Genomic DNA, 27,806 nt, shown 5'->3' on the forward strand with positions numbered 1-27,806 from the left:
TTTGCGCGCGGACGAAAAATCAAACCTGAGACTTGAATCCACGCGACGTTCGAATGGTCTCAATTTGAATTGGGTTCAATGTTTACTATGTGTGTATAAATGCAAGCATTTCTTCAAATTGTGACGGCATAATGGTCGATGTAAGCTGTCTTTTGACTTAGATTCTTGTCAATTCAATGCAAGTGAATCGATCTCGGACTGGCAAATGATTGTGTGCCCGTAACTGTATCCGCAGAGCTCTAACTATCTCTCTATATGCCACCGATCACGATTTGTTTTAATTCCATGCAAAACATGTTATTAGACTTGGTGAACGGGATAACATGCATGGACTGCAACGATGGCAACAGAAAAATTGGAAGATAGAAAAAAGCAACCATCAGCAGTGTACACATTTCAAATATAGTTCAATTGCCAGGTGCGCTTCAGAGATATCGGGTGCTTAAGGTGAAAATGAGCGGTTAGCTGATATAATGAGACATTCAAACTGCACACGGAACCACTGTGAGATTTGCCAACTCTGTGGTCATTGTTTCACATGCAAATACAAATACAAACATAAGCTCAAAAACATTGGCAAATATACACGATTTATGTTTGTTTGTTCATTTCGATCGAGTGCTGAGTTCATTTCAATACGAACTTCACTCGCATATTTCATTTTGCCATTCCGTTTCCACCATTTTTGCTGTCGTTGGAGCAGTTTTTTTTCTCGTGTATCTGTGATTGGGGTCGGTCCCAATTAAAAATGTTTCGGATTCTTCAAGTCGACTTGTTTATTCATTAAACCGTTATCAAAATGCTCACACGGCAATTGCATTTAGCTCTCGAGTTTGTTTGTTTATTCGGTCCAATCAAATGTCGCGACAAGAGAGTATCTAGTTATTTGATGCCAGTTTTATCATAATTAAACGATATGAAAATGTCATCGAAATAGAGAACGTATGAAGAAGGAAAAAATGGTGTACCAGTAATTTTGGTCTTTGCAACTCGTTTATTCTCGAAAGAATTTACGCATAAAATGGTCCAATTATTATTCAATGCAAATATTTATATTTTGAACCTTTTTTCCGGAGCCAACGACACACCGTTGTTGGTCTATGTGTGTGTGTATACTTTGAAATGAAAAACCGTTTTAGGCTTTTCTCAAATAAATAAATCTAATCGGCTCGCATATTCCTCTTCATTTGCCTATGTCGTTTTGGTCGCTCGTTTGCCGACCAATCAACATCGCAATGGGTAATTTATCATTTTCCAGCTTGTGGCTACATTCATTTTTCAATTCAGTTCCCTCTAAGTCTCGTTTGGTCATTCGTGCCTCTCTATCTCTATTGCTTACGTCGAAGTTACGACGATTATTATTATTACTAAATGGGTTTTAATGCAAATTATTCCGATTAGAAAAATTAAAATGTGAACTGACCAAGAGAGCCTAACTAGTTACACAGCTACAGATGCACCGCAGACTGCTGTAATTACGACTACAGCGATATGATACGAATAGGGAATAGAAGAGCGACAGAGAGAGAGAAAGAGAGAGAGAGAGAGAGTGATCATCATGTATTTATTCGGTATCACAACACTGTTGAACCGCTTAAACCACATTAAATATAGTAAATGTCATGATAGAATAAGAGGCTATAGCAAACAATAAAGAGAAAATTCTTCGGTTTGAATCAAATGAAGAAGCCAAAGCACATACTCACGTTAATATTCATGGGCTCGATGATAAATTAACATTTGGATGGCAGTACAATGCAACCATCGTAAACTCGACGAGAGCGAAGACGAATTGAATTGTTCTTGAAGTGCGTGTCATGTAGACATTTCTTTTGTGTGTGTTTGCTTTGTGGTTTCCCCAAAAAACCTTTGCTATTAGTCAATCTACATTGCGTTACCAATTGCGACATTCATCGCAGAACAATCGCCCGGGGAAAAGAAATCAGTAAATTTCGTAGGAAAATTTGTTCCAACCCAAAATCGTTCATTCAGAATGAACTTTTCGACTGATCACTTTTTTTCTATATTCATAGTTCGTTCAATTTCCAATATGTAAATGTTTATTTTTATTGTAGGAGAAAGATTTTTTCCTCTCCCGCTCTCTCTTTGTGTCGAAAACAATTGTCAAAGTGTGCTGAAAGCATGTGTAAATGTTTACCTACGCTAGTAGCAGCAATGCATTGGAAAATCAACAAAGAATCAATTTAAACCATCGAGAGGCGAACAAAAAAACGTTTTCGGTGTTTATTTGTTGACAATTTGATCGATATGTGGTATTGGGTGGGATTGTGCAATACTCCGTGTTGAATTCATATCTGTCAACAGAGTCATCGAAACCGGCTGTGTGGCGTACATATACAAAGCTGCGGATTTCGGTTCTGTTTTGATGATGATTGAATTCGACAGTATGAACGAAACAACACATTGTATTGCATTTGGAAAAAAAGTTCAAGCGAAACAATTTTTAAAGAATCCATATTCTTATGCCAACATCTTCCATTTCATTGATTATTTGGTATTATGCACATTTGAAAATATCACATTACACCACATTCAATGGCGCGCATACACAGAGAGAAAGTGAGACTTACCCGAATTGGTCTTCACAAATAAACAGAAAAAAAACGTGGAAAAACGAAAAACAGGCGAAGCGGCAAAATGCCAGCTCACACACGCACCATATCCATCCATCAATGGCATTTCATTAGGGCTTATCGTCATCAAGTTCTCTATGTATTATTTATGTACATGAGACAGCCGATGATACCAGTCGCTAAATACGTATAGCGTAGATGTATGTGCGTGTGCGTGTGTGTGTTCACATCATTTGATTGTGCACGCATTTACTGGCCAAAATCATTTGTTCACAATTTATGTTCTTTTTTCCGGGTTTGTTGTGGGATGTGTTAGAAATTAGCGTACATATTGGTATGCACGATTTCCAAATTGGCTATTATCATCGCCCGGTCGGCATCTATTACTATTTATCCGTGGTGCATTCGCAACTGCAGGCGTTCGGAATCGATCGAAGTAGATATGGAATTTTATCTTTAAACGAGACATTACCCAGGAGTTAAATACGTACATCGTTAAATACGTACGATCGAAACCAAATAGACGAAAAAATTAAGTAGATAGACAAAGTGCGAGTGAGAGAGAGAGAGAGACATTTTCTCTGTGGGGTTAAAGCACGTGCCGGGCGATATCTCTCGGCAGCTCATTGCTGAGTCACGTGCGACATTTTAAGATTATTATGCAAACCAACTGACAACGGAAATATTCCGTCTACGCCTAGCCTCACAATGTGTAAACGCTTCACTTTTTTCTACTTCATTTGTTCCGTTCGCTCATTACGACGACACAAAATAGAAAAGTCGGCCGACACACTAAATTGCAGTTTGTAGCAGTTTTTTTTTTCTGTTTGCAGCGAGAATTTTACCACGTAAATTGCAGAGGAAACAAACGGGGGAAATATGGATCCAATTTGTTTGTGTACACACACGGCTCACGAAATTAGAAAAGTAAACATTGCCTTTGTCACTTTGTGCCTTTGTTATGATGACGAAGCGAATTGCCAGCAGCATCAACAAGACGCACAATCGATAACAACAACGGCAAAAACAGTAACAAAAAATAAGTGAAGGAAAATGGGTACTAATTCGTGGTCCTAGCAGGTTTGTTGACTGTGCGTATGTGATTGGTTTTTTTGTTGCTGTTGTTGCTGTTCATGTGATGAGCCAAGATGAAATCCGAGTACAAATAAAATAATTCAACACACGAGCCAGAAAAATGAAACTCGAAACATGATAGCAAATCAAGAGATGAGAAAAAAATATTACATACACACATATGTACAACGAGTCAAATGAAGCAGCAAGGCAATCGAAGCCCTCAGGCTTAAAATTAAATTAAATATATAAATAAATGTGAATTTCGAATGATTCAACTGCTGACTAAATCGAATGCACCTACAAAAATAGAGTAGTAAAATGGTTTGCCAGGGGTTTTTTTTCTGTCCCGTTTTTTTGTTTTTTTTTTACTCTCTTGCTTTGTTGACTCTTGGCTCAATTAGTTATACTCTGGTAAAAAATGACACAAGTTTACTCTCTATCTCTCTTATACTGTACTGAAATGAAAGGGAGAGAGAGAGAGAGAGAGAGAGAGAGAGAGAGAAGCGGAACGTACGTCGTATGCAATTTAATTGGAACTTGAACTTGAAATCGGCAAAGAGAAGCGATGGGGAAAAGAACAAACAATCTGAATGTGCTCTCTGATCATATGAGCAACAAGCAAAAGCCACATAAATACGTTTGGCCATTGGATAAATTTCCATGTTTCGTGTTGTTGTTCTTCTTCGTCGTCATCGTCGTCGTTGGTATATTATTCGATTCGATTCATTCAGAGCATTTTCTAGCCACGTTCTTTGGTTTTACGCTCTTTTTTTCGTGTAGTTTGCTTTTATTTCACTTAATTTCATCCCAAGAGATAATATTTATTCAAGGCAAAAAGAGCAAAAAAAGAAAAGAGACACGATAAACGTTTCAAACGACGCTCATTCTCCGCTCGGTTTTAATTCACATCGCTCGCAGTTCGACTTTGAATTTGCCTCCGCCTTTGCCAGCACTCATGCCCCACACAACAACTCACACATAACATTTCGTTGTGAATTTATCGATTTGTGCCATGGATACACACATATTTTATATGCACCCCATTCATTAGGAATCCATGTTATTACGTTGTTTTTGTTGATTGTCATTATTATTATTATATTGGCCTGGTTACGAGCGAACGCACTCGTTCAACGCGTAAATGAAAGTCTTTTGTTTGCCGTAAGGATAAGCGAACAACAACAAATATTTCTATAAATACGAGGCCAATTGAAGAGTACGCCAAGCGCAAAATGCGAATGGAGGTACCTCCGTTTTGAGTGTGGATAAAATTTATGTTTTCTACATTCAAACGCTTCCTCTTTTTATTTGAGTCACTCACGACATAACCAATTACTGAAATACGAAAATTATCATTTCGAATCGGGTGGAATCGTTGTGTGTGGTTTGTATGTGCCATCTCTCTCTCTCTCTCTCTCTCTCTCTCTCTCTTCCTCTCTATCTGTGTCTTCGCCAACCGATTGAAACGCATATTAATATAATTGAAGCGTTCTGTTCTTATCACTCTGCCGCCTTCGAATAATGTGCAAGATATAATTAAATGAAGCCGAATTTTAGTTTTGTTCTTTTTTCAGTTTCAATTTTTCAGTCTTCTCGTCCAATTTGTACGATGTGTGAAAACAACATGCAACGAATGCACAATTCATATTGGCGCTTTGCTGACAAAGAAACTCTTGAAACATTTGACTGCAAAAAAGAATTGTTTGTCATCATCATCATCATCCTCATTGAACTCTTTCCTTTTCAGAATACAAGTGTGTGACTGTTGTAAACGTTTAGAATGGTAGTTGTAATGTTTCTGCTATTGTATTCCCGCCACCCACACTCAATTGGATTTAGTTGACTGTGAAAACATGCATTTCTTTCGCATAATGCGGCACACTTCCCGCTTTAAAACGGGTTGGTTATACTTATATGTTGTACGCGGATACACGCACACATCAATGTCATGCTGTATACTCCTGAATCAAGAGTCGATACGAATAGCCACAATTGTGGCAATTTAGATTTATAGACGCAGGGAGAAATTATTGTTACTTGGCACATGCATTTGCATTGCTAATTGCTTAATAAATTGAATGAAATATACAGTTTTTTTTCTTCATAGCGATGCTAAATTTTGTAAATGGCAATAAATTAATTTGTTCTCACTTTAACACAATGTGATGCTTGTATACTGTACAATGGCTACTGAAAACTACCATAAAGCAATATGATAAATTAAAAGGCACACATTTTATTCAATCAATTAGTGTAACCGCCATTTCAGTTGAATTAATACGAAAATTGGATTTGGTTGCATTTTAAGCCTATTGGTTTCCTCGTGCTGGCTGAATTATGTCGATGACTTTGGTCCCACCGTCGCTATAGCCACCGCTCTTCAATGTGTGCCTAATTAATGGAAACTTTTACTTTTTAACATATTTCAAACGAATTGACTGCAATAAACAATACAAATTTCCAATGATCCAATTTGCCTGTGTAACAAATCATCATTTCATTTTTGCGTTAAACAAACCAAATTCGATGGGAAATTGCCGCGAGCCAAATATAAATTTCTACGCAATAAATTCCGTGTTGAATTATTTCATCATCAGTGAAAATAATGGAAATAAAACGAGTGCTGGTAAAACAAGGGTGGTATCAAGCAATTGAACAATGAGCTGGACTGAAAATTGTGACGAGGAATTAAATTATGATGAATGAAAACAAGAGTTGTTCATTAATTGAATATTGTTTTGTTGTTATTACGAGAAGTAAATGGGATTAAAAAAATGGTAAAACAACAATTAACCCAATCAATGATTGAACGATAAAGAATTCATCAGAAAACCAAATGACATATTCATTGGCATTCAGAAGTTCTGATTAAATTTGATTTTAAATCAGTCATGAATATTCACGCCGATTTGATTCGTTTATTATTCGTTTTTGTCGGGCCGACGGGAGATATTTAAATTAGAGATCCAGCTACTTTTTTATCAAAGCAAACGATCAATCAATATTATCTCTCGTTAGTGCAATCGAAACGAACTCCGAGCTGACGGAGTCGTTCATTTAGACAATGTTTTGATCATCATAACTCAAGTAGCCGGTCGCAAGATACATTTTATGCATGTATTTTCATAACGATAGCAACAACAAAAACAGTTGTTGAAAAAAAAATGCACAAGAAAGAGTCTTTGGGCAGAGGAGGTGAAATGTAAGTGAATATTAAACAAACAGAGCGATTTGTCTTTGTCAACGAACGCCTCATCAACAAACCGTCAAAACAAAATACAAAACATGGTTTCGCTTTGTTCCGTTCGGTTTGGGTATATGTACTTTGGAATGAGCATCAATGACTACTGCTTCGAATGGAAATCATTCATGGCGCGCGCACTCACACACACAGCAACTGCATTCAAGTTGATTTAACCTAATCACAACATTCAAGGAGATGAAAAGACTCTTAATGACTTTGCAGTCTAAAGTGAACCGAAGATTGTATCTCGGTAAAGGCATTGCTGTTTGTTAGTTGTCGACACACTCTGCGCAATGGTATTCTCTTCTTGCTATCGAGAAATATTCTTCATCAACAGAACATCATGTCATCCGTTTGAAATTCTTCAAGTGAGTAAACAAACAACAGCATCTTTGTACTGTATGATTTTCTGGAAAATGAATACATACACATTTGCATCGTTTAATTAGTGTTTATTTATTTTCTCTCATTCAAACTGAAAATTGAAAATTGAATATATGTTCAATGACCGTTTCCCATTGGCAAACGGAAGAGCACTTTGGTTCGGGCATTTAAAACCCATTAAAAAGAAACCAGTATGGTTGTGCATTTGAGGTGCTTTTGCACACAAAGTAATTAACCCAAACAACAAATCAATAATGGTCGGATGTCGATGTTGATAATGAATTAAACTGGCAGTGGCAATTTGAGAGTACGTGTGGTTTTCCATTGTAAGATTTCCTCAATTTCTCGATTGCTTTTGTGGCCGACGAAGCTCATGCTGTGCACATTGCACACAGACACACCGTTTCATTGTGTGCTGCCACATCTGCATTCATATTTTTCTTTTCTTTTCGAGATTATTAATTCTATGGTGTTTGTGCATATTCTTTCATTTTCTTTCCTCATCCCATCATCAGCACAAACCATTTAATTGCTTTAGTCATTATCGTTCTTTTTTCATATGCACATTTCCAGCGGTTCATTGTTTATCATCATGATGACGAAGGCGAAAGATAAATGTTCCGCTGTTTCAATTAATTGAACATTACGATACAACCCATTTTTTCGGTCTTCATTGGGCGCGCAATTTCCATCCGTGTTGACGGTGAAGCCCTTGTCATTGAGAGACAAAAGATTCGAAAATTGCATTTGGTGTCCAGCGGAGAGAGTTGAATTACAATTTTCAAGAGCGAGAACAAAAAACGATGTTCCACGGAAAATGCGAAACAAAAGACAATAGAATTGTTATAGGGAAAAACCATCAAGGAATATTGCTCTCTTGCCGCTCATTCGGCCCAGCATCAATCATCAACTCAGCAAAATTAAGCGTGCTTTCGAAAGAGTTGAGCTGAAATACTTGACACATGACAACCATGCACAATGTGCAAAAATACTGAGGGGGTTCATTCATTGATTTTCAATCATTCATGCGATCTTTTAATGCTAAATTTGATCGGATTTTGTGCAGTTCAAAAAATCAAAATTCAATTTCCACTGCTTGCTTTTACAGGAGAAAAAAATTGTGGAATGGCATGTTGATTCTTAAAAAAAATGTTGATGCGGTTGCATGCAATATTTCATATAAAATCCTTTACATATTAAAAACGTCCTGATAAGCACGAAAGAAAAAAATCCGTACGAATGTGAGTGAAAATTGGGAAGCAAAGAAACCATCAAAAATAATTCGATTGTGTTATGGCAGTTCAACCACCCAACGAATATGATAACAGACGATGTTCGCCGATGTAATCACAAACAATTGAAAAAAATCTATCAGGATTAAACGTTTGAACCCCTCGAATTGGGAGCGACAAAAAGCATACAGTAATTTATGAATCATTTTTGGATTTTTCTTTGTATTTTCCATGTCGTGTGTTATCATACGTTGGAAATCAACGGTAAAAATATAAACGAGGTAAAAAAAACGCAGAGTGAGAGATAAAGACAAAAAAAGGGGAAAATCAAGCAAAATCCTAACAAATGCGTACTTTTGAGTCAGCCAGCGCCACTGTACAGAAAAACACAACAAATTGATGCTATAGATATGCTTTAAGATTATTATTTCGTTGTGTGTTTCCGTGTATGTGTCTGAGTGAATGCGCTCTCATTATGAAGGGATCGTTATTTTTCAAAATTTAATGCTGAATGCATTCGGGGAGCGTGTGCGTTACAAAAGGCCGATTGTATCAATTTGAATGCAGATGAAAATCTACGCCATCGAATTCAAAATAAAAACCGAATCGATGCAAGATACGTATCATACTTGAGCCACGAACAACACAACATACTCTCAAACTATATAGTCGAGTGCACATGTCCTAATTTTTCACAATCCGCATGATAAAATCTGTGAAACTGGTAACCACCACAACGGCTTTGCGCTCAGTGTGTTTTGTTCCAGTACTCTCTTTTTCTTTCAATAAACCAAAGCATTCAAATTCAAACCGTATTTATGACAAATAAACTGTTGGGCAATGATGCCGAATGACGGCATCAAAAGAAAGCCAACTCAGAATAAAAAACAACATCTATTCAGTAATTCCAACGAATGAACACAACGACAACAATGAAAAAAGTACGAATACGAATAATAATAATTTTTCATAATACACATATAACATACGGACACACACACACAGACACACACAACAGGCGACCCACACAGAGTCGATCAAATACCAAATGAACTATGTGTTCCATACACTGATGTTCGATTTTTTCCTCAGTGTTCTCGAGGGATATATCAACGACAATCCGCACAGCATACATACACAGTTTTTTCGTTGTGCTCGCGACATTTTATCATTAAAAAATACAATAAACTGAAATCACGACGGAATAGGATTGCATTAGATTCATTCCACTGTGGTGAAGAAAAACTTCGTTGCACTAATGACGAAGAATGACATGAATCGAGGCCCATAATAAATGGCACAGATAAAACCCAATCCAAAGGAAACGGAATCATTTGAAGTGGTTTTTCTCTCTCTCTCTCTCTTTCTCTCTCTCTCTCTCTGTCTGTCTGTCTCTCTCTCCCTTTCTGTAATTTATCGTTTTATTTTATCGGAATTCGCATTGTTACATGGGCGCAGTTGAAAAAGTAGTCTCTTTCATTCTCACTTGGACCCGCTATAGAGGTAATGTCTGCTAAATACAAGGGAAAGTCAAAATGAAAAAAGCGCGATCATTATATTCAATCGACTCATATTGCGGCAATTAATCAAATGAATGATTGAATAATAGTTTTGTTCTTGTTATGATTTGATCTTCTCAGTTGGCCGATTTTAAAAATACCAAAACCCTTCTCTTCCACATTGTGAGCAATCGAACCAAATGGGTCGCTGTCAGCGACTCTGCATAAAATTTATGCGACAATCCTAATTTAAATCACACATTCAATGTTTGTGCCACAAAATTATCGCCCATAACATGCTCATTAATCTGCAATGAAAAAAAAACATCAACGACAGACAGATAGGGAGAGAGAGAGAGAGAGAGAGAGAGCGCATAAGTATTAACCGAGGAAAAAATGGGTGAATAAAACATCGAAATTACGTAATTAATCTTAGTTGTGTTGTTCCCTTATTACGAAAGTATGCTCAATTCATACGTATCTGAAAAGAGTCAAAACCACAAAATCCCGAACGCAGCCGCAAAGTGGCTCTGTGTGGGAATTCGATTAATGCACTTACACGACACGACGACTTTGATACTAACACAGCGACTCACCTAAACACATTGTAATAGAATGAAAATTAATGCAAAACACCGAACCATATTGTTATTGTTGCCGTGTTCTTCCACTTTTTTGTCCATTCTCTCACTCTCTGATTCAATTATTGTTTAACAAAAAAGACCGAGAGAATATTTACACACATTTTCAAGTAAATCTATCTGCAAGGCGTATTTTATACACAGCGCAATCATTAATTTTACTTTAGCATATCAGTTAAATCCGCGCACATTTCGTTCCGTGCACATTTCAATTTGTGTGTGAGTGTTACTTTATGCAAATGCAATCGCACATTCTCCATTGGCCCCGGATCGAGTGTGAGTGTTGCCTTCAGGCTATTTTTTGCACTTTTTTTTATCGTTGTTGCTATCTCTATGGCTGCGGTTATTGTTAAAATTCTGTGCACAAAACTCATTCGGTGAACAAAGAAAGCGCCGAATAGAAGTCAATGTCTTGACAACACGCCATGCACAGGCCAATTTGACTTTCTTTCTCTTTCCTGTCGTCAATCTCATTGTTGTTTACACTGTCTCCTGAGCCGCATCAACAAAAACGAACAAATTCGTTTCGAGGCAATTCTTCTTCATTCGAATTGCATTGTACTCAGAAAAGGCAAAAATAAAACTATCATGCGAATGAATCATTCACGCGTTTTTCGTTTAGTCGTGATACGATATAGTTGCCTGTACTCATCGGCTGTGAGAAATAAGATGGAATAAAAAGAACTAAAACACATACATGTATATGAAAATTTGCATACAAGCCAGAATTAAACCTAAAAAAATTCCCATCCATTCGATATTGATAAGATTAGGAGCAACGAATTATTTGTTCGGTTAATTGTTTGACAGGAAGTGTCAGTCGTAATTGAAACAGAATTAACCGATTCGAGAGTTACACACAAAATTCATGGTTTCCTCGATGAAATTTGTCAGTTGAAAACAAGAAGTGGAGAAGAGTTTTGGTGAAAAAAGTGATTTTCATCGCATTGCCATCACGTCTGTGATCGTAATTTGTCACTTTTTTTTACTATGCCTTTGACTCTCTGCCCGCTCATCTCTCTGGAAAAATCTCCTTCAATTAATCGCGTGACAATGGATATTATTTGTACAACGCCATTCAAGCTAGCCCAAAAATACTTGGGCTCGCAATCGGGTGTTCGATCTAAGACGTGAAAAATGTGTGTTGGTTTAAAAATAAACGACAAAGTTATGTATCCCGAATAGGAAAGAAAGAAAAAAATCAACGAATGAATGAAGAACAGCAGCTGAGCGCAACTCACGCGAGTGCAGTCATTTGGGAAAGGAATTTTCTGTATTTTTCATCGGTTTTTACCCAAAAATGCCGACTTTCGTTGTCGTTTAGTGTTTTCTCGTCACAAACATATTACATCAATTAATCTAAACCGTTTCTTCGATCGTTGTAGTGTGTATGTGCGTGCGCGCATTTTTTTTTTATTCTACGCTTTGTCGACTATGATGCAATGTTATACGCCAATGGTTCTTGCGGTCGCATTTTTTGTAACTGTCAAACAGTATTGTTCCGACGAGAGCAAAGAAAGGAATGAAAAAAGGGAACTTTTCAAAACGAGTTAAATGCGAGTAGAGTAAAAAAAGAAACAACACAAAACTCGAGTGAATCCAAACAACGATATATATACGATGTGTGATGTAAGCATTTATGGAAAATGGTTAGGCCAACACTTGTTGTCACCCATAATTGTTGATTTGTTTGCTCCTTGAGCGTGGAATAAGGACAAATTATAGCGTTAATAATCCAAATTCCCAATTAATAATTTATATTTTTCGATCCGTTTTGTTTTTCTCGTTTCACCTCTTTTTCCTCTCCGCTTTCAGACGAGAAAAAAATGGCATTTATGATTATGAATGAAAGCGATCGACGATTTCAATGAAAAACGAGGGAATCGTAAATTAGTAGCGTGGAACAAACTGAATTAAGTGTGTGAGTGATTTTGTATGTTGTTTTTCTGTTTTACAGTTTGACAGAATGTTGCAGACAGCGAAAAAGAAGGAATCCACAGTAGAAAAAAGAAAGAATGAAAAGCGAGTCTGAAAAAAATATATTCTTCATTTTGATTGAAATCATAATTAATGGATGTTCTTTGAAACGTTGGGCGCGCTCACGACTACTTAAAATTTTATGGTGCATACAACTATGAGGCAAAAGGCTAATCCTACTCGTAAACCACTCTTTTAAGATGTGCTCGAGCTGCACAGAGAAAACGAAACCGCAAAAAAGACACACACACACAAACAACATAGAGAAGGGAAAATACACGGAATTTAGTACCAGAACGTCAAAGGGCCACAAATAAAAATGCACTGTGGCAACGAGATCAAGCGGCGGCGGCGGCGTTGCGAGCGTGAAACAAGCAAAACACTTGGCTGTTAACTCGGATGATGGCCTTTGTTCCGCCAAGTGCTCGCGCTGTATTTTAATTCTAACAAGAGTCGCGCCAAAGGAGACAAAAGCCAATTCCAAAACGACCCATCACAAATTCACATTGTTGTGCCGTTGTCATTTGCATCACACGGAAATTCGTTTTTGTAACTGTTCACATTTTTTCTTGTTTTCTCCGTCGTTTTTTCACACACACAAACAGGCGGTGTTGCTCTTGAGCTCAATCTTCTTCTTGGTCGTTCAGTTTGTTGCAATCTTATTTATGCAAAGAATGTTTCAACTCTTCTTCTTCTCTATTCAACAACGGAGCAATTTTCGTCACCGTTCCTATTACACCGAATTTATATGATGAAATTTCTGTTCGGTTGCGATTAGAAACGGTATTTTTCATTAAAAACACACATTGTGCTATTGTGCGTGAATCATATAGGGGCCGATTCAAGACGCTTCTTTGAATGGTGACAAAATTGGAAATAGTTGCATCACACAAACACTGGCTGAGAGCAAAATATGCATGACTTTCTATATTTCTTTGTCAAAGCTACAGGGAAGAGAAAACGAAACGCATTTTCTACATCGTAAAACAGTTGCTTCTTCTATAAATAATATTGAATATTCAAATCCCAAAAGCAATGGAAATATCGTATAATAACGTATTTCAAAATCAGGCCTCTTTTCAATGGATTCAAATTTTGGGTTCAATGTGTCACACCGCATAAATTGAGCGGAACAATCACACGATTGATTTAATCTGGCTATAATTAATGGGGATTTTAAATAGACTACAAAGTGATCACGTTCAAACCGTGCATTATTCCAGACAAAAGATCTTTCCTAATGCACTGCATACAAAATAGTAACAAAATGTCACATAAACAAACGTTTCGATGGTGTATTTTCGGGTGAGGAAAAAAATTCTTATCATTTATATAACCGAATGACAGTATACCAGCTCGTTTCCTCGTATTTGTTATTGACTTTCTATTTTATATCGAGTGATATTTAATCGGGTCTTATTGCTGGTTTCGACTTAATCTTATTTGGAGGAAGATTTACTTTTCTTATTTTTCTTTTTTCTATGGAAGGAGAGAAAAAAATGGTTGAAAAGACCAAAAACAAATGACTATCAACGACTTTAAAATGCCTATGATGCGATATAATATGCGACTATAATTTGTAATACTTGACTCAATTTCGTTTCACCTGTTTCCAATTGTATTGATCGCCTACACCGCGGCGCATCAAAATTGTCGATGAGAGGCTTATGGTGAGATCAGAATGTGTGATTTAATTGGAATTTAACACGCTTTCCAAAAATGAAAAGCAAACTATTGTGCTAAATAAATTTAATGTGATCGTTTGCATCATCTTGCGATAAATATTCCAAAGATAGACAGAAAAACCGTATGTTTCGAAACAAATGTGACAATTTTTTGGAAATATACCATACATTTCGAGTTGAAAATTTTCAACCACACATCAAGTCAACTGAATATTTATCAATTGCTAGTCGAAACTACTGCTCATCCTCTCAATTACACTTTGACAATGGGATACAATGTCATTGATATTGAGATATATGCACAAATATGTATAATAAGCAATGAAAATATGTTGTACGGTGACAAAATTTCTGGCGCCATGCATCATTCTCACATTCACTCGCTATTAATGCATCAAAAAGTCACAAACTCGGCGAAATATTTGTAATTTATTTCCATTTCCATTGCTCGCTAGACCGATATATTTTATTACCAATTGAGTTGTGCGTTTGTGCATGCCTGAACGAAAATATGGCAATGAAAGTGAATGAATGCTGCGGAAAGCACGTCAAAATGACAATCACATTGACAATTGAATCTTGTAGAACGACGTAAGGCAATGCAACACATAAAAAAACCAACTGATCAATGTGCGCCTCATTTACACGCCATTACATTCAATGTGTTCGATACCGCAATGTGTTCTGAATGCTTAATAAATAAACTACACAGAGATTTCTCTATTTTAACCGATTTTACGGCCATTGCTGCGGCTATAAAACAAAACTAATTGTTTCTTAGAATAGCTTTGAAACATTATTTTGCATATTCCGGCCCGGTAGTTATTTGTTATTTCTTAAAGAAAAAAACTATCCCAGACGAAAAAAATCCGCCATAAAGACCAACCAGTTCTAAAAACAGAAAATCCACATAAAATACATATTAGTTTTGAAATTATGTGAGAGTCGTCACACAAAAAAATGCACAAAACCGACGTCAGGCAAGTTACTCACTTGGAACTGATCCCATTTCCTCTGTTTTTTTTTCTTTTTATTTTGTTGAAATTAAGCGATTAAAGGTGTTATCATTAAATCCGTAATTTATTAGCTAACTTAATGGACATGGAGAACTGAACTGAACTGAACTGAATCGAGTTGATAAGTTAATTCCAGTGCATTTTAAATCAATTCGAACGGCAACAGCAAAAGGAAATTTCTCCACACCAAAGAAGACCGAAGAAATCGAGTGAATAAAAAGAAAATAATAAAAAATGCAATAAAAATGACGGAAGAAACACGAGAATTTCATTATCCAAGTGAATTTTTAGGTCGGTTCAATGGGTCTTTGTATTGATATGGAACAGCATTCAATCGACCATCTGTCACCCATCACGCAGACATGCTGTCAATTGCACATTCACCTCGTGTCACCAACGAGAGTGCAGAGGAATCGAGTGGAAGAGAGAGATAAAACTGAAGTGAAATGAAATGCATTTGCACTGTTGGTGTCAGTGACTTAATTAGCGAATTGTGACGCAATATTGAATTGATATGAGAACCAGAAGCAACAATCACATCAAAAAACACTATATCGTCTTTATCAATTTAAATGTATTGTGAAACCTAATAAATTCACTGCAGCAGCAGCCGATCCATTTCGATTCGCTCTTCATTCAAAACGTAAATGCGTTTAATGAGGCCGAAGGGTGTGTATGCGTCGCAGTTGTTTCGCTAGTTCGACTTATTTTTCCATATGTATTCATTTGTTAGTCGGTTGGTCGTTGGTGTGTATGATATGAGGGTGAGAGCGCGGATGATGTTGGTTCGTTCGAATAGCTTATGGTGTGCACCAAAAATAACAACAAAAAAACAATTGTGTCGAGGTTTTTTAAAGAACAGCGTGTGCACCTAATGATGTATAAATTACACTTTGTTGCATTTGTGCCAGGCACATGAAGAAAAAAAGAGTGGAACTAAAGAGAGCGCATAAAATTTGAGAAGCGGTGAATATTTGTTGGTTGAGAATTGAAAAAGGCGCGCGACACACCTACTTCAAATACGCTGAGCAAATTGAGACGCCAATAGTCGAAACGAATTAGGGAGCGTTCGGTTTTATTCGTCATAGGCTCCTTTTCAGATTCATTAGGCTAGGCTAGGCGGGCAACCTGAAATGAAAACGTAAAATCAAGGCAATCCGACCGCATCATAATAGAATTCGTGCGCATTTCGCTCCCTCGCATGAAATATGAAGCCGCATTTCGGTCTCATTTTGAATGCAGTCTGTGATTTAATTCCCATATCGGAGCTAATCATAATTTAATATTCTCCTTCAAACAATATTCCCGTTCGCATTTTAAGTGAATCGCCACGATGGAAATTACATAATCCTGTGGCATTGCTTTCATCTTTTCTGTCATCCCTTTCACGGTTACTATTCGTTCTACCATGGTATAATCTGTTTGATGTACTACTGCTGTTGCACTTATCGAATTCGACTCTGCAATTCCGTCCTTCGCAATAATTCGAATGCGAATTTGATGCGACTACAACATCAAACGACGACTGACGACCCGCAAACGAAAAGAAGAGCATTTAGAGACTATTCCATTTGCCGAGGCAAGGATTTAGCTAACTTAGAAAGATATGCACTCTCTAGGTGCACGTCACTCGCTATATTACCGTAACATTCACCCCAGTTTTCAGTGTGCTCGAACCCATGTGTGCAACTTGACAAAGGGATTCTTTTTGTGGCTATTATGAATTTTACACATATTGTTACAGCAACATCTCGACAACGTCATTAAATTATTATCCATTTTATGATTTTTACGTATTTCCTCTGCTCACTCAAAGTGGCTCATTTCTCTTTATTCACCGCTCTTCCATCCATTTATTTTCAATTGGATAGAATTACCATTACTGTTACCGTAAATGTCCCATGCATTTGACACGAATACAAGAGTTCAATGGGTCTTTGTATTGTTCATAAAATAGTTCGAAATATTGTAGTATTCTACTGAAGAGATTTTGGCATCAACTGAAAGGGTTTTTTTTTAAACTCACATCGATGCAATTTTGTTATTCAGTTTCTTTCAATTTCTAAACGAATATTCGAGAAAATATGATGAATGTTTGATTATTTGATTCTTATTCGCGACAAATATTTCAAAAATATCTTTTTTTACTTAAAAAAAGAAAAAATCACAACAGTGTGACCTTTGGCTGTTAAATGCTATTTTTGAAGGAAAACGAACAAAATCGGTTATGCTGACTGTTGAGTCCAGAGAGTACCATTAATGATGCATTAAGCAGAATAAATCATTACGATATAGCCTCTCTACATTCATTATTTTATACATGTATAATATTTTATTTCCGCAACCAAATAATACTACACAGTTGTTTTTTTCCCGACTCCTCTTCAATGCGTTAACCAAATGAACGCGTAGAAATTCTCAAGAGACACATTTCTCGGTCGGTAATGCATACGCATCATCATTCCCCGAAAAACGAAAAGAAGAAAAACAACGAAATCCAGTCATATAAATAGATCACACAACTACTGGAATAACTCACAAAAATTGAGATTGAACAGCAACATATCTAGTTCAATGAGACGCAGTTGCGGTAAATAGGGATAATTAAATTAAATATTGTTGACTCATTGTTCCTGCCGAATATATGAGTAGTTTGGAGCGAAAATGTAATACAGAAAAGTTGCGCGGGAAAATTTCAAATGAAAAGAGATAGCTATATAGTTCACTATAGTTTACTATACAGTTATCTATAAAGCTATCCCTTTTCCGCACATTCATCATCGACATTTTTCCGCTGAACTTTTCTGTATTACATTTTCGCTCTAAACTACTCATATGTACACCATTCACTGTATAGTAGTTTCGAAGAAGTGCACCGACCCACACAATCAATTACGTATTCTCTGTTTTCAGTTCGTCCGTCTTCAAATAAACAGAGGAGCAAGAAAAAAAACCGTTTATTTCATTTTGAACAGTTGTGTGTGGTACCACACTCAATTTAATGAAAACAAATCGTTTGTGGCAAGCCTTTGGTTTTCAATTGCAGCATTAGTCAATTGAAATCATTAACTTTGGTTTGATTTTTTCTTTCTAAATGCCGTTAAAAATCCAATAAACTCTTAGAAATGGATGACATTTCAAATACAAAGAGATCAAGTCAAATCAAGACCATTGCATGCTGCAGATTTGAAGAGAGAAATGAAGCTACATCAATTTAAGTGGAATTGTATCATATCGCTTGATAAATACTAAGTTGAAACATTTATGACAGAGATATAGGGATATTAAAAACGGTTTTCACTGAATGTGATGTATCTATTTTGAATGCAGTTTTAATTGAGATATGGTGATTTCATTCCGTACTGGATTACCAGTCAGCAAAATCATTAGCTCATGGCGATCAACTGGTTTCAATGTTGTGTGTTTTCACTGCGAATGTGAATGCATACATGTAGGTATCTGTATATTTCTTGCAGAAAGTCTAGACATCTGCATAAAAAATGATGAAACGCATATGATTTATTCGCTCGCTGCGTCAGTCTCATTAATCATTTTGAGTTTTGATTATTTTCAGTTGGTATGTTCTTTTTTATTTCTTCAAATATTTGCGCTCTGTGATTTTACCCACAAGAATGCAGCCAATTTCAATGTGTTTTCACTCTTACATATATATATATCTTCAGACGACAGTAATAAGATTCGGGCTATTCGAATCGATTTCAATGAATGCTAGTGGCACAGTTTCTTCCTTCATCAGAAGCAGTGTGAGACTACTCGAAAAAAGAAACATTACCATTTGGAAACGACAAAAAACGAGGCTTTAAAGACAAAACAAGATGCCTTACATTCGTAAGGTTAACTTTTCTACACTCCCAAACATATAATTTCCGATTAAATCCAATTCTCCATGCATTGAAATTAGGAAAGAATCATATTTTAATCAGACCTTAATATCAGAGCGATTTCAATACTCTGTTTTTTAAAAATTGTTACATAGCCGTGTTTTTTGCGTACAGCGTACAGTCTATCACGCACCTACCCTACGACCCTAAAATAACGCTAGATTTCGCGATTTTCGGCGTTCAAAAATCTAAAAAAAACTGATTTTAAGTGGGTCAAAAAATCTGGGGCGATCCCAATACTATTCTTACACGACATGGTCGGGTGGAAAAGTAATTAAAAATTTTGACATCTATCAAAGTGGAGCTAAAGCTAATGACAAAGAATCTCACCAGCTATTTGAAGTGTTGCATTCCGACTGAATACTTTTCCCGCTACATTTTTCGCCACACACCAATAAACGCCGCCATCTTGTTCCTTCTTCCCATGGACGGTGCGCAAAAAGAATAAAGATCCCGATGGCAATAGGACGCGATGCGATTTATTATCATTGTCCGAGGTTTTGACCGGTTCACCATCTTTAAACCTGTGGGAATCATGAATAGGTTTTTAGTTTTTAGTCGTTCATTACAAGACTGATATTATAATTTTAACCATTCTATGATAGGATCTGGCTTCCCCTCCGCTTTACAATTCAGCGTGACCGGCTCATTTTTTGGCACAACGATGTCGCTTGGGTGCTCCGTTATACGAGGCGTACGATATTGTGCTGAAAATGAAGAGAAAAAGAGAAGATGATTAAAATTATGTACACAAATTTCGTTTAATTCCATTAAAATCCAATAAAAAGTAAAGTTTTTCACTCTCCATATCTCGCCGCTTTCTCTGACTACCAAAAAATAATGACAAAAGAATGATTACAAGCAGACACGCAGTGAGTTAAATATGAAATTGAAGTAAATCAAAGTGTAGCCATTCCAAGTAATTTCCATTTTATGCTCTCTCTTTTCCTATCTCTTCATTCATCTGTTACGGTTTTAAATGAGACTGCAGTCCATTGGTGTGAATTGCAATTAAGACAAAGTTTATTTTTAATTAGATTGACGAGAGAAAGGTTTTCATCGGGTGCCTTGTACAGTACATTGTATGTTGTTTCGATTGCGCTATTGTTACTGTTTTTTTCACGAGTTTCTTCCTCGAGCTAACAAATAAACAGCAGTAACTACTGTTGTGCAGAAAACGAACGGATCTATGTTCGAACAGCTGGTGAAATGCGCTTGCTACTTGCTAAATCCAAAATATCTTCGAGCAAATCTCTGAGCCGGAGAATCCGAAGCGAAAGCGTATTTATCTCGAACACAACATAATCCAAGTGCTCGATTCGAAATTGAAATGAAATTTAAAAATCTTTCTTTCACAATCACATGGAAATGTAGCGAGCCAACCCAATGGAAAAGAGTTATTTTCTCTCATTTTCGCTGTGTGGTTGTGTGTGTATGTGTATTCGGGCGTTTGTTTATTTTCAGTTAATTTCGAGATTTTGAAATGCCGAAGCCAGAGTCGAGAACATGTCATTGCCGAGCAAACGATATGGAGCGCTGCATTTTTCCGAAATCGTGCAGTGAAAGAGTGAAAAAAAGACGAAACATTTTACAACATACAAGTGCATAAACAAACCCAACGACAAAAACCGACAGCAACTAACTTTTGCACACAAAATTGTGCGCCATGCTTTTCTCTCTCGCTTGCTCGCTCGCTCGCTCTTTGTTATTTTGCCACTTACTTTACATTGCGTTGATCGCATAAAATCTGGAAAAGGAACTATATGTGTATGCTATCATATCATTTCATTTTGTCTGATTCTAGTTCATTTTCATGGTGCTAGTTTGAGCAGCATCCACAACATTAAATCCAAAAATACATTTAAAATAAGATACGAACGAGTAAACAGAAAAAACAAGCCAAAATGTGAAATGAAATAGCGGTAGCGAAACGAGCATGCATAAATTTCTGCATACAAACAAATGATTCGGGCGACCAAAAATGAATCGCACCCAGACGAGAACGGAGAGTATGCGAGTGTGAGTGTGAGTGTGAGTGTGTATGTGTGTAGTGAAAGAAAAAAAGAGAGAGAAAGAGCGAAACTTATTAGGGAATTCATAAAATGAAGTTGCCATTTGATAAGGCAAATTAAATTCGAAGCACTTGAATGAGCTTGGCATTAAGAGAATTTCCATTTTGCATTGTCGGTGAAAAGCCGAATCGATAATGTGGCACTCGAACAAGCAGCAGCACTAGCAGCAGCAGGCATAACGTTTTTGGCTGGATACAATTGGCACAACAACACGAAAAAAAGACACCAACACATGCACATTCGCCCCAACTAAACAAAATTCGTACAATAAGAAACACAACAACAATGAGCAGGAATAAGAACGATACGCCGAAAACGGCGTGCACCATTAAACAGAATTATGGTATTAACAAAACAATTCTGTGCAAATTCCAGTGCACAAATTTGTTCGAGGCACTTTGTGGAAAAACCCGAAGCTCAACAGCACGTATAAATAATGAGAATGGTTGTTTTGGCTGACGATGAGAGTTATGGAGCCTGTTTTTCACAGTGAACGAACGCTAGACGCGCGCGCGATAGTACACTATCCTCACACCAAAACACACGACGCGAGTAAGAGACCGAGAAATGAAAACGGTGCAATGAAATTCATCAGTAGTTTGGATTAATTCGGAAATTGCGCCAATTCCAATGCTATTTTGGAGCTTGTTTATTCCAAATATTGATGATAGCCAGCAGATTAAAGTGGAACAAATGCGTGGACGGAATTTCAAAAAGATCGTGTCGTCAAATTTAACGGCATGTACAGATTTTATACTTAGCCTCGGAATAATGATTCGGTCATGAAAATATGCTCAAAAATTGACTCGATTCTACTATGGTACGATGATTGCTCTAGCCAACAGATTAAGAGGAAGCAAGAGCAGGAGCAAGCGAATGAATGCGCCTGCTACAATCACAAAGGGAATAATAAAAAGACTTGGTGAGTGCAAATAAGTGCTATAAATGTATGATATGTTCTTGAGTTGTGCTTTACGTTTTTGTCGCGTCGCTATCGTCTACGAAATATTGCAAAGATTCTATTTGTCCATTGTGTTCTTTGGCTGTCTGAAACATAAACATTCCTTTTTGTCTATTTGCTGTGAGCGCACGAAGCTTTTTCTTTCGGTTTGCTCTCGCTTCGCCTCAAACAGTTGAATAAGGTGGAATGAATAACAACAAAAAAGAATAAAAAAAAAAGAAACAAATGATATGGCAACAAATAGACTCGCGCTGCAACTGTAAGAAAGATTGGTTTCGCTTGTAAATTGGAAATTTAGTATAGCATATTTGCGTTGAAATGCGCTACTGTTTTGCCACGATACAGACACTCCGCATAGTCCACACAATATAATAACAAGAGCGCACACTAAATGGCAATGAGCCAAAAATTATTCTTGTAATGTGAATATTGTGAGTTTGTTGTATGCATGGCACTTGACTACGGTTTTTTCCCCTTTTGTGTCTGTTTGCATTTCAATCCTTTAGCACGGTCGTTGTTTGGCCGACACCGCTGGTTCATTTCCGTGTTTTCCCAGCACTTTTTTTTCCACTTTCCGTCTAATTTTACTCATGTGATATGATGATGCGAACGTGTCTGCAAAACTCAATGGCCGCGTATTTCGAATATTCGATATTATAAGGTTTACGTGTGGCATTCATCTCCCAATACTATTTAGAACTTAGTTTTACTTTGCAATTGCCGTTTAAATAAACATTTACAGTACGTGTGTTGTTTTTGCTGTTTCTTTTTTAGTAAGTTTTGGCCACAACCAGAGTGAGAGCATATTATTTGGGCATTGTTCTGCTTTCGTCGTCATATAAATTGCCGTTTCGGTCGATTTTCGAGACACACACTTAGCGCCTTGAATATATTTGGCCATTTGCAAATCGTTAAAGCGATTTGTGTGTACGCAAGCCTTTAAAGGCACCATGCGTAAATAAATTTTCCAATTTCATTTTAAACAGTCATATTTCTTTGGTGCGATATGGCTGGCTGTCGTGAACTTTGTGCGAGAGGCAAAAAAGGCACATGACTTGCGTCTCTCAACGAGCATACATACACAGTTCGTAGAGTAAAACATTTCGATATAGCTAGTTGTTTTGCGTTAGATATACACTCTAAAAATGAACTCAGACTCCCGATTTTCGGAAACGTTTGTTCGAGTGTTTCAGGCCTGACTGGCTTTTGCGAGTCAAGTGATTCTATTTGGCCAGGAGTACCGCATTCTGATTGATGATTTCAACTAGAATTTCGTTTGGATGGCGCACATAATTATTATAAATCGTTCATTTGCAGCCGTATTACAATTGCTTGCAGCACACAGCATCTGAGCACAGCACAACGAAAGGATGGATGGTTCGATGATGTAAATGCAAATGGGTCGTGTGTTTTACATGAGTTGCATCACATTCAATTCAAGATTGAGATCGATGCATCATATTGTGAAGTAAAAATAACAATTTCGAGTGCCGACATGACTTTTGTTGTTCTTTGCTGTGTACGAATGCGTGTGCGTGTTTTTTCAGCCGTATTAGCTGTGCCATAGAGAGAGAGAGAGAGAGAGAGAGAGTTTCCGAAGGAGCTGAAACACATTCGGTTGGCAGTTTTAGTTGCCGATAGCTCATGCTTTCCACCGTTTTATGATCCTTTTCATAAAAAAGGCCGCAGCAACAACAACATGCATATACAATTTTATTTATTTTCAATTTTGCGTGTTTGTGTGTAGATTTTTCATTCAGCTTAAGGCCCGAAACCAAATGATTCACAAATACCATCGAACTAGCGCATTAGTTGAACAAACTTGCAACTTGTTCGTTTTGTTGATCTTTTTTCTTTGCCTCCCATAAAATTAGCTCGTTGTATAAACAGATCGTAAATCTTTCAACGAAAAATGCAACGTCTATGCAAATAGAATGAGCGGGTAATGTTTAAGTGAACAAAAGAAAACCAAACGTCATGCAAATGTCGACGGGAGAAAATCGTATTAACGTGGTATAATTAAATGTTTAAATAGCGTTATTAAACCGAGTAAGCAGCCAAAAAAGAAATACGAAAAAATACGAGGAAAATTTTATATGCAAAAATGGATGTGATGGCACCAAATGCGCTACTACAAATATGCCACATACACATATTTTTAGGTAAAAATCAGTATAAATTATGTGCCATGTCGTCAAGTCAGCGTCAACTTTCACCGGAATGGAAATGGATTCGTTGAGTGTCTGAACACATCAAATGCCAAACAAAAAATACAAAAAATGGTTCGGCTGCTCGTTTTTTATTTCTTTTATTTGTTGATGATGGAAACGAGGAAGAAAACGAATTTGAATTCACCGCTGAATGTTCTTAATCACGAAATTTTCGGTCGTTTGAACGCAAAAAAAGTTTTGCATTCACGTTTCCACAATTCATGTTTCGGTTTCATTCCACGTACACATTTGCCGCTGATTTCTTCATATCGGTGTGTCCGTTTTGACTATCAATTATCTCTTGAAAGTAGCGACACACAACAGAGCTATATTTTTTCATAATGAGAACAGCTGAAAGGGAACGATACGGATTTAAGTTTTTATTGTTTTGAATAGAAAAACACTGACAAACAAATATCGGTGGATATTCTAAGAGTCCGAGCGAACTTTTGGTTGAGCATGTAAACACAAAAGGCAAATCTTTTCCATTTTTTGCCAATGATAATCAAATTAAGAGGGCCGTTTACAAACGTCTTTTGAAACGATCGGAAGTGAAATCGCAGCTCGTGCAAAATAATGGCATCGCGTGTGTTTGAAACTTTTATTTTTGTGTAATTCATCCAAAACGAGAAAACGAAAACTTACGATGGAATAAAAACAAATTAATAAAATTCCTTCTTATTTTTCTCCGTTGTTCTTCATTTTTATTTTGACTTTTTTAGCATTCATTTTGGTGGCTATCCCTTTGTGAAAAAAATGAAATGAAATAAAACCGAGCTCAATTTCAAATAATGCACAATTTTTCATGGCACTTGATGGTTTTCGCTGTCGACATCGAGTGTGCACAAAGGAGAATTGAACAGAAGAATATACAACTTTAACGTAACTGAATCGCCAATCAAAAACGGGAATAATTCGCCTTCGCATTTCCGTTGATTGTTTTGCGTGCATCAAAAGCAATATCAAAAACCGGAACACTGAGGAAGAAGAAGAAATCAACCCGAACAGCCAAATCAAAACGCAGCACAGAGAGAGAGAGAGAGAGAGAGACCAATTCAATTCCGAATCCAGTTTCGATCAATTACAATTTCTATCGCATTGCAATCGAAATCGGTTTTGAAAGGGTTCCTTTTGCGCCGTATTCTATGAATATAAATGAACGCACGTAAAATTTATTAGCTCTATTAATTTGGAACAAAAGAGATTTTCTACATGTCGTCGTTGTACGAATGAAAATTTATATATAAGTATTTGTTCCGCCTTTTGCGTTCAATGGCTGTATCTCGGTTGGTCTTCCCTTTTTGCGGCTTACAGCATTTCGAATTTTACCAGACGCACACAGTTTTTGGTGCGCGCACCATTCCCATTTTGAATTGAACAAAAAAACACATCCAAAGACCAAAAAGAACAATAGCTGAATCCTAAGCGATGCAATGCGTTTACGCTGCGGTTACCACATTCCTGTGTATATTCCGTAATCAAATTCGAACAAAAGAGCCAGAAGGTAAGAGCTAGTTAAAATTACAATCTATCTTTAATTGATGGCAAACGGAATATGTGGTGTGGTGAGAGAAAGGGAATGGATTTATTTATATATGTGAAGATGGTTCAGCCGCTTGAACCATTGTGTTGCCCGGACGCTTTTTCTCTTTTTCTCTCTCACTCTCACTCCGTCTCAATTCACTTTCAATGGGAATTGAACACGCGCTTGTCTGCACGAATAAATACGAATTGTCGATTTTGGCAAAACACAATAGTTCATTGGATTCGTATAATCGAATCACGATTTTCACCATATCCACCATATTTTTTCCGGCTTCTCATTCGGATGCATGATGATTTATTTTTGGCCCCGACAACAACAGCAAATAATAAAAAATAAAAACAATTTCCATTCATGTTTTGATGGATATAGAATTTCGATATTTGAATGGTGTAATTTCACCCAATGTTTTCAAGTGCGCTTCATATGAACAATTGCAACGCAATAATTCCACGGGCAAGACATTTCCGTGTTGAATATGTCAGGTTTTATTGATTTTTCTTTCGCATTCATCGATGTTGACACAAATGTTATTTCAAGCTGTTCCAAAGACGATCACCAACCGCGCATGGTAAGCATTATCAACTGGCAATCGACCTCAAATCGATTCATGTGTGTATGTGTTTTCACAGCAGCACATTTTCTTGAATTTTACTTCGTGGTCGAAATTCAAATTTAGGAATGATGAATTCATCTTGTCATATTGCATGATGTCAAACAATTCGTTTTCCACTAGTTCTCTTTTCGGTTGATAATCGATAAATGTGTATCTCGATGTGTCAAATGAGCGCTCGAACCGTTCGATGGATAATGGATGAGGATTTTAAATATTTGAATATGATGTGATGTGTGCACTGTAAACACAACATATAGATCGATATCGCGAGCATACGTATGTGTCATAGATACTTAAAGGCATTCTGTAGTATGTACGTATGTGTTTAGTTAGGCTTAAGGTAATCGAAAGGCCTTTCTTCCACTTCTTTCCAATGCATCCAGTTTTAAAAACATCACTTTGTTTATTTGGCACGTCAAACATTTCGTTGCTACCGTTTTCCCACCACTCATCTTTTCACTTTCTTCGTCATTTAACCGGCCAATCAAATTGCGATTCACGATTTATCAAACATGTCCAAGAATTCGTATGGCATAAATAACATTCGCAACTGTCAGAATGCTCTGGTTCGTATATGTTTATGTGTGTTTGTATTTTGGTTTCTGTTCTCAGACGCTTCTATCGCTAATTTTATTTGGCTGCAATTTTTTTACAACAGTTTAACCTTTGTCGTCCGGCACGTATATGGGATTTCATTCAATTCTCTCCACTTCTTCGATATAATCCCGACAAGTATTGAACCTATCTAATCTCATTCGCATTCGATTTGGTCTGTTGCTACATTTTTCCCATTCCGACAATTCGTCTAAAAACAAAGGACCAACTGATACACACACACATACACACATGGAGAACGAGAGGAACCTTTTTATTTGATTTTATCTGCAATTCACGAATATGTATTGTTCTGTTTGCTGAGTTATTTTTTCGTTGATGGCTACTTTTTTGTACTTTTTTGTGAACCATTTTTGGATTGTTTTTTTTCCAACGCGCACACCGTCTATGCGAACAATGTTTTCGACTGGAATACTGAGATTTTTTTTGGGGCCAGCTCAAATTAAAATCAAACTGATTGCGAATTTTTGGCATTTCTTTATTGTCCATTTCTCTTTATTTTGTAGAGAGAGAGAGAGAGAGAGAGAGAGAGAGAGAG

General features: G+C 36.9%; 1 protein-coding gene across 1 annotated transcript in view; it reads right to left on the minus strand.

Moving 5' to 3' along the window:
- LOC129574059 (protein sax-3) overlaps window positions 1-27,806 on the minus strand; it is a 170,419-nt gene that overhangs the window by 56,519 nt on the left and 86,094 nt on the right. Inside the window, exons 3-4 of the mRNA XM_055455417.1 lie at window positions 19,844-19,958; window positions 19,582-19,775 (exon numbers count right to left, since the gene is read on the minus strand). Coding sequence (XP_055311392.1) covers window positions 19,582-19,775; window positions 19,844-19,958 — 309 coding nt within the window. The remainder of the gene's footprint in view (window positions 1-19,581; window positions 19,776-19,843; window positions 19,959-27,806) is intronic.

Source organism: Sitodiplosis mosellana, unplaced genomic scaffold (assembly GCF_009176505.1).
Source record: "Sitodiplosis mosellana isolate CC-2019 unplaced genomic scaffold, AAFC_SMos_1.0 Smas_scaffold_6150, whole genome shotgun sequence".
Taxonomy (NCBI): domain Eukaryota; kingdom Metazoa; phylum Arthropoda; class Insecta; order Diptera; family Cecidomyiidae; genus Sitodiplosis; species Sitodiplosis mosellana.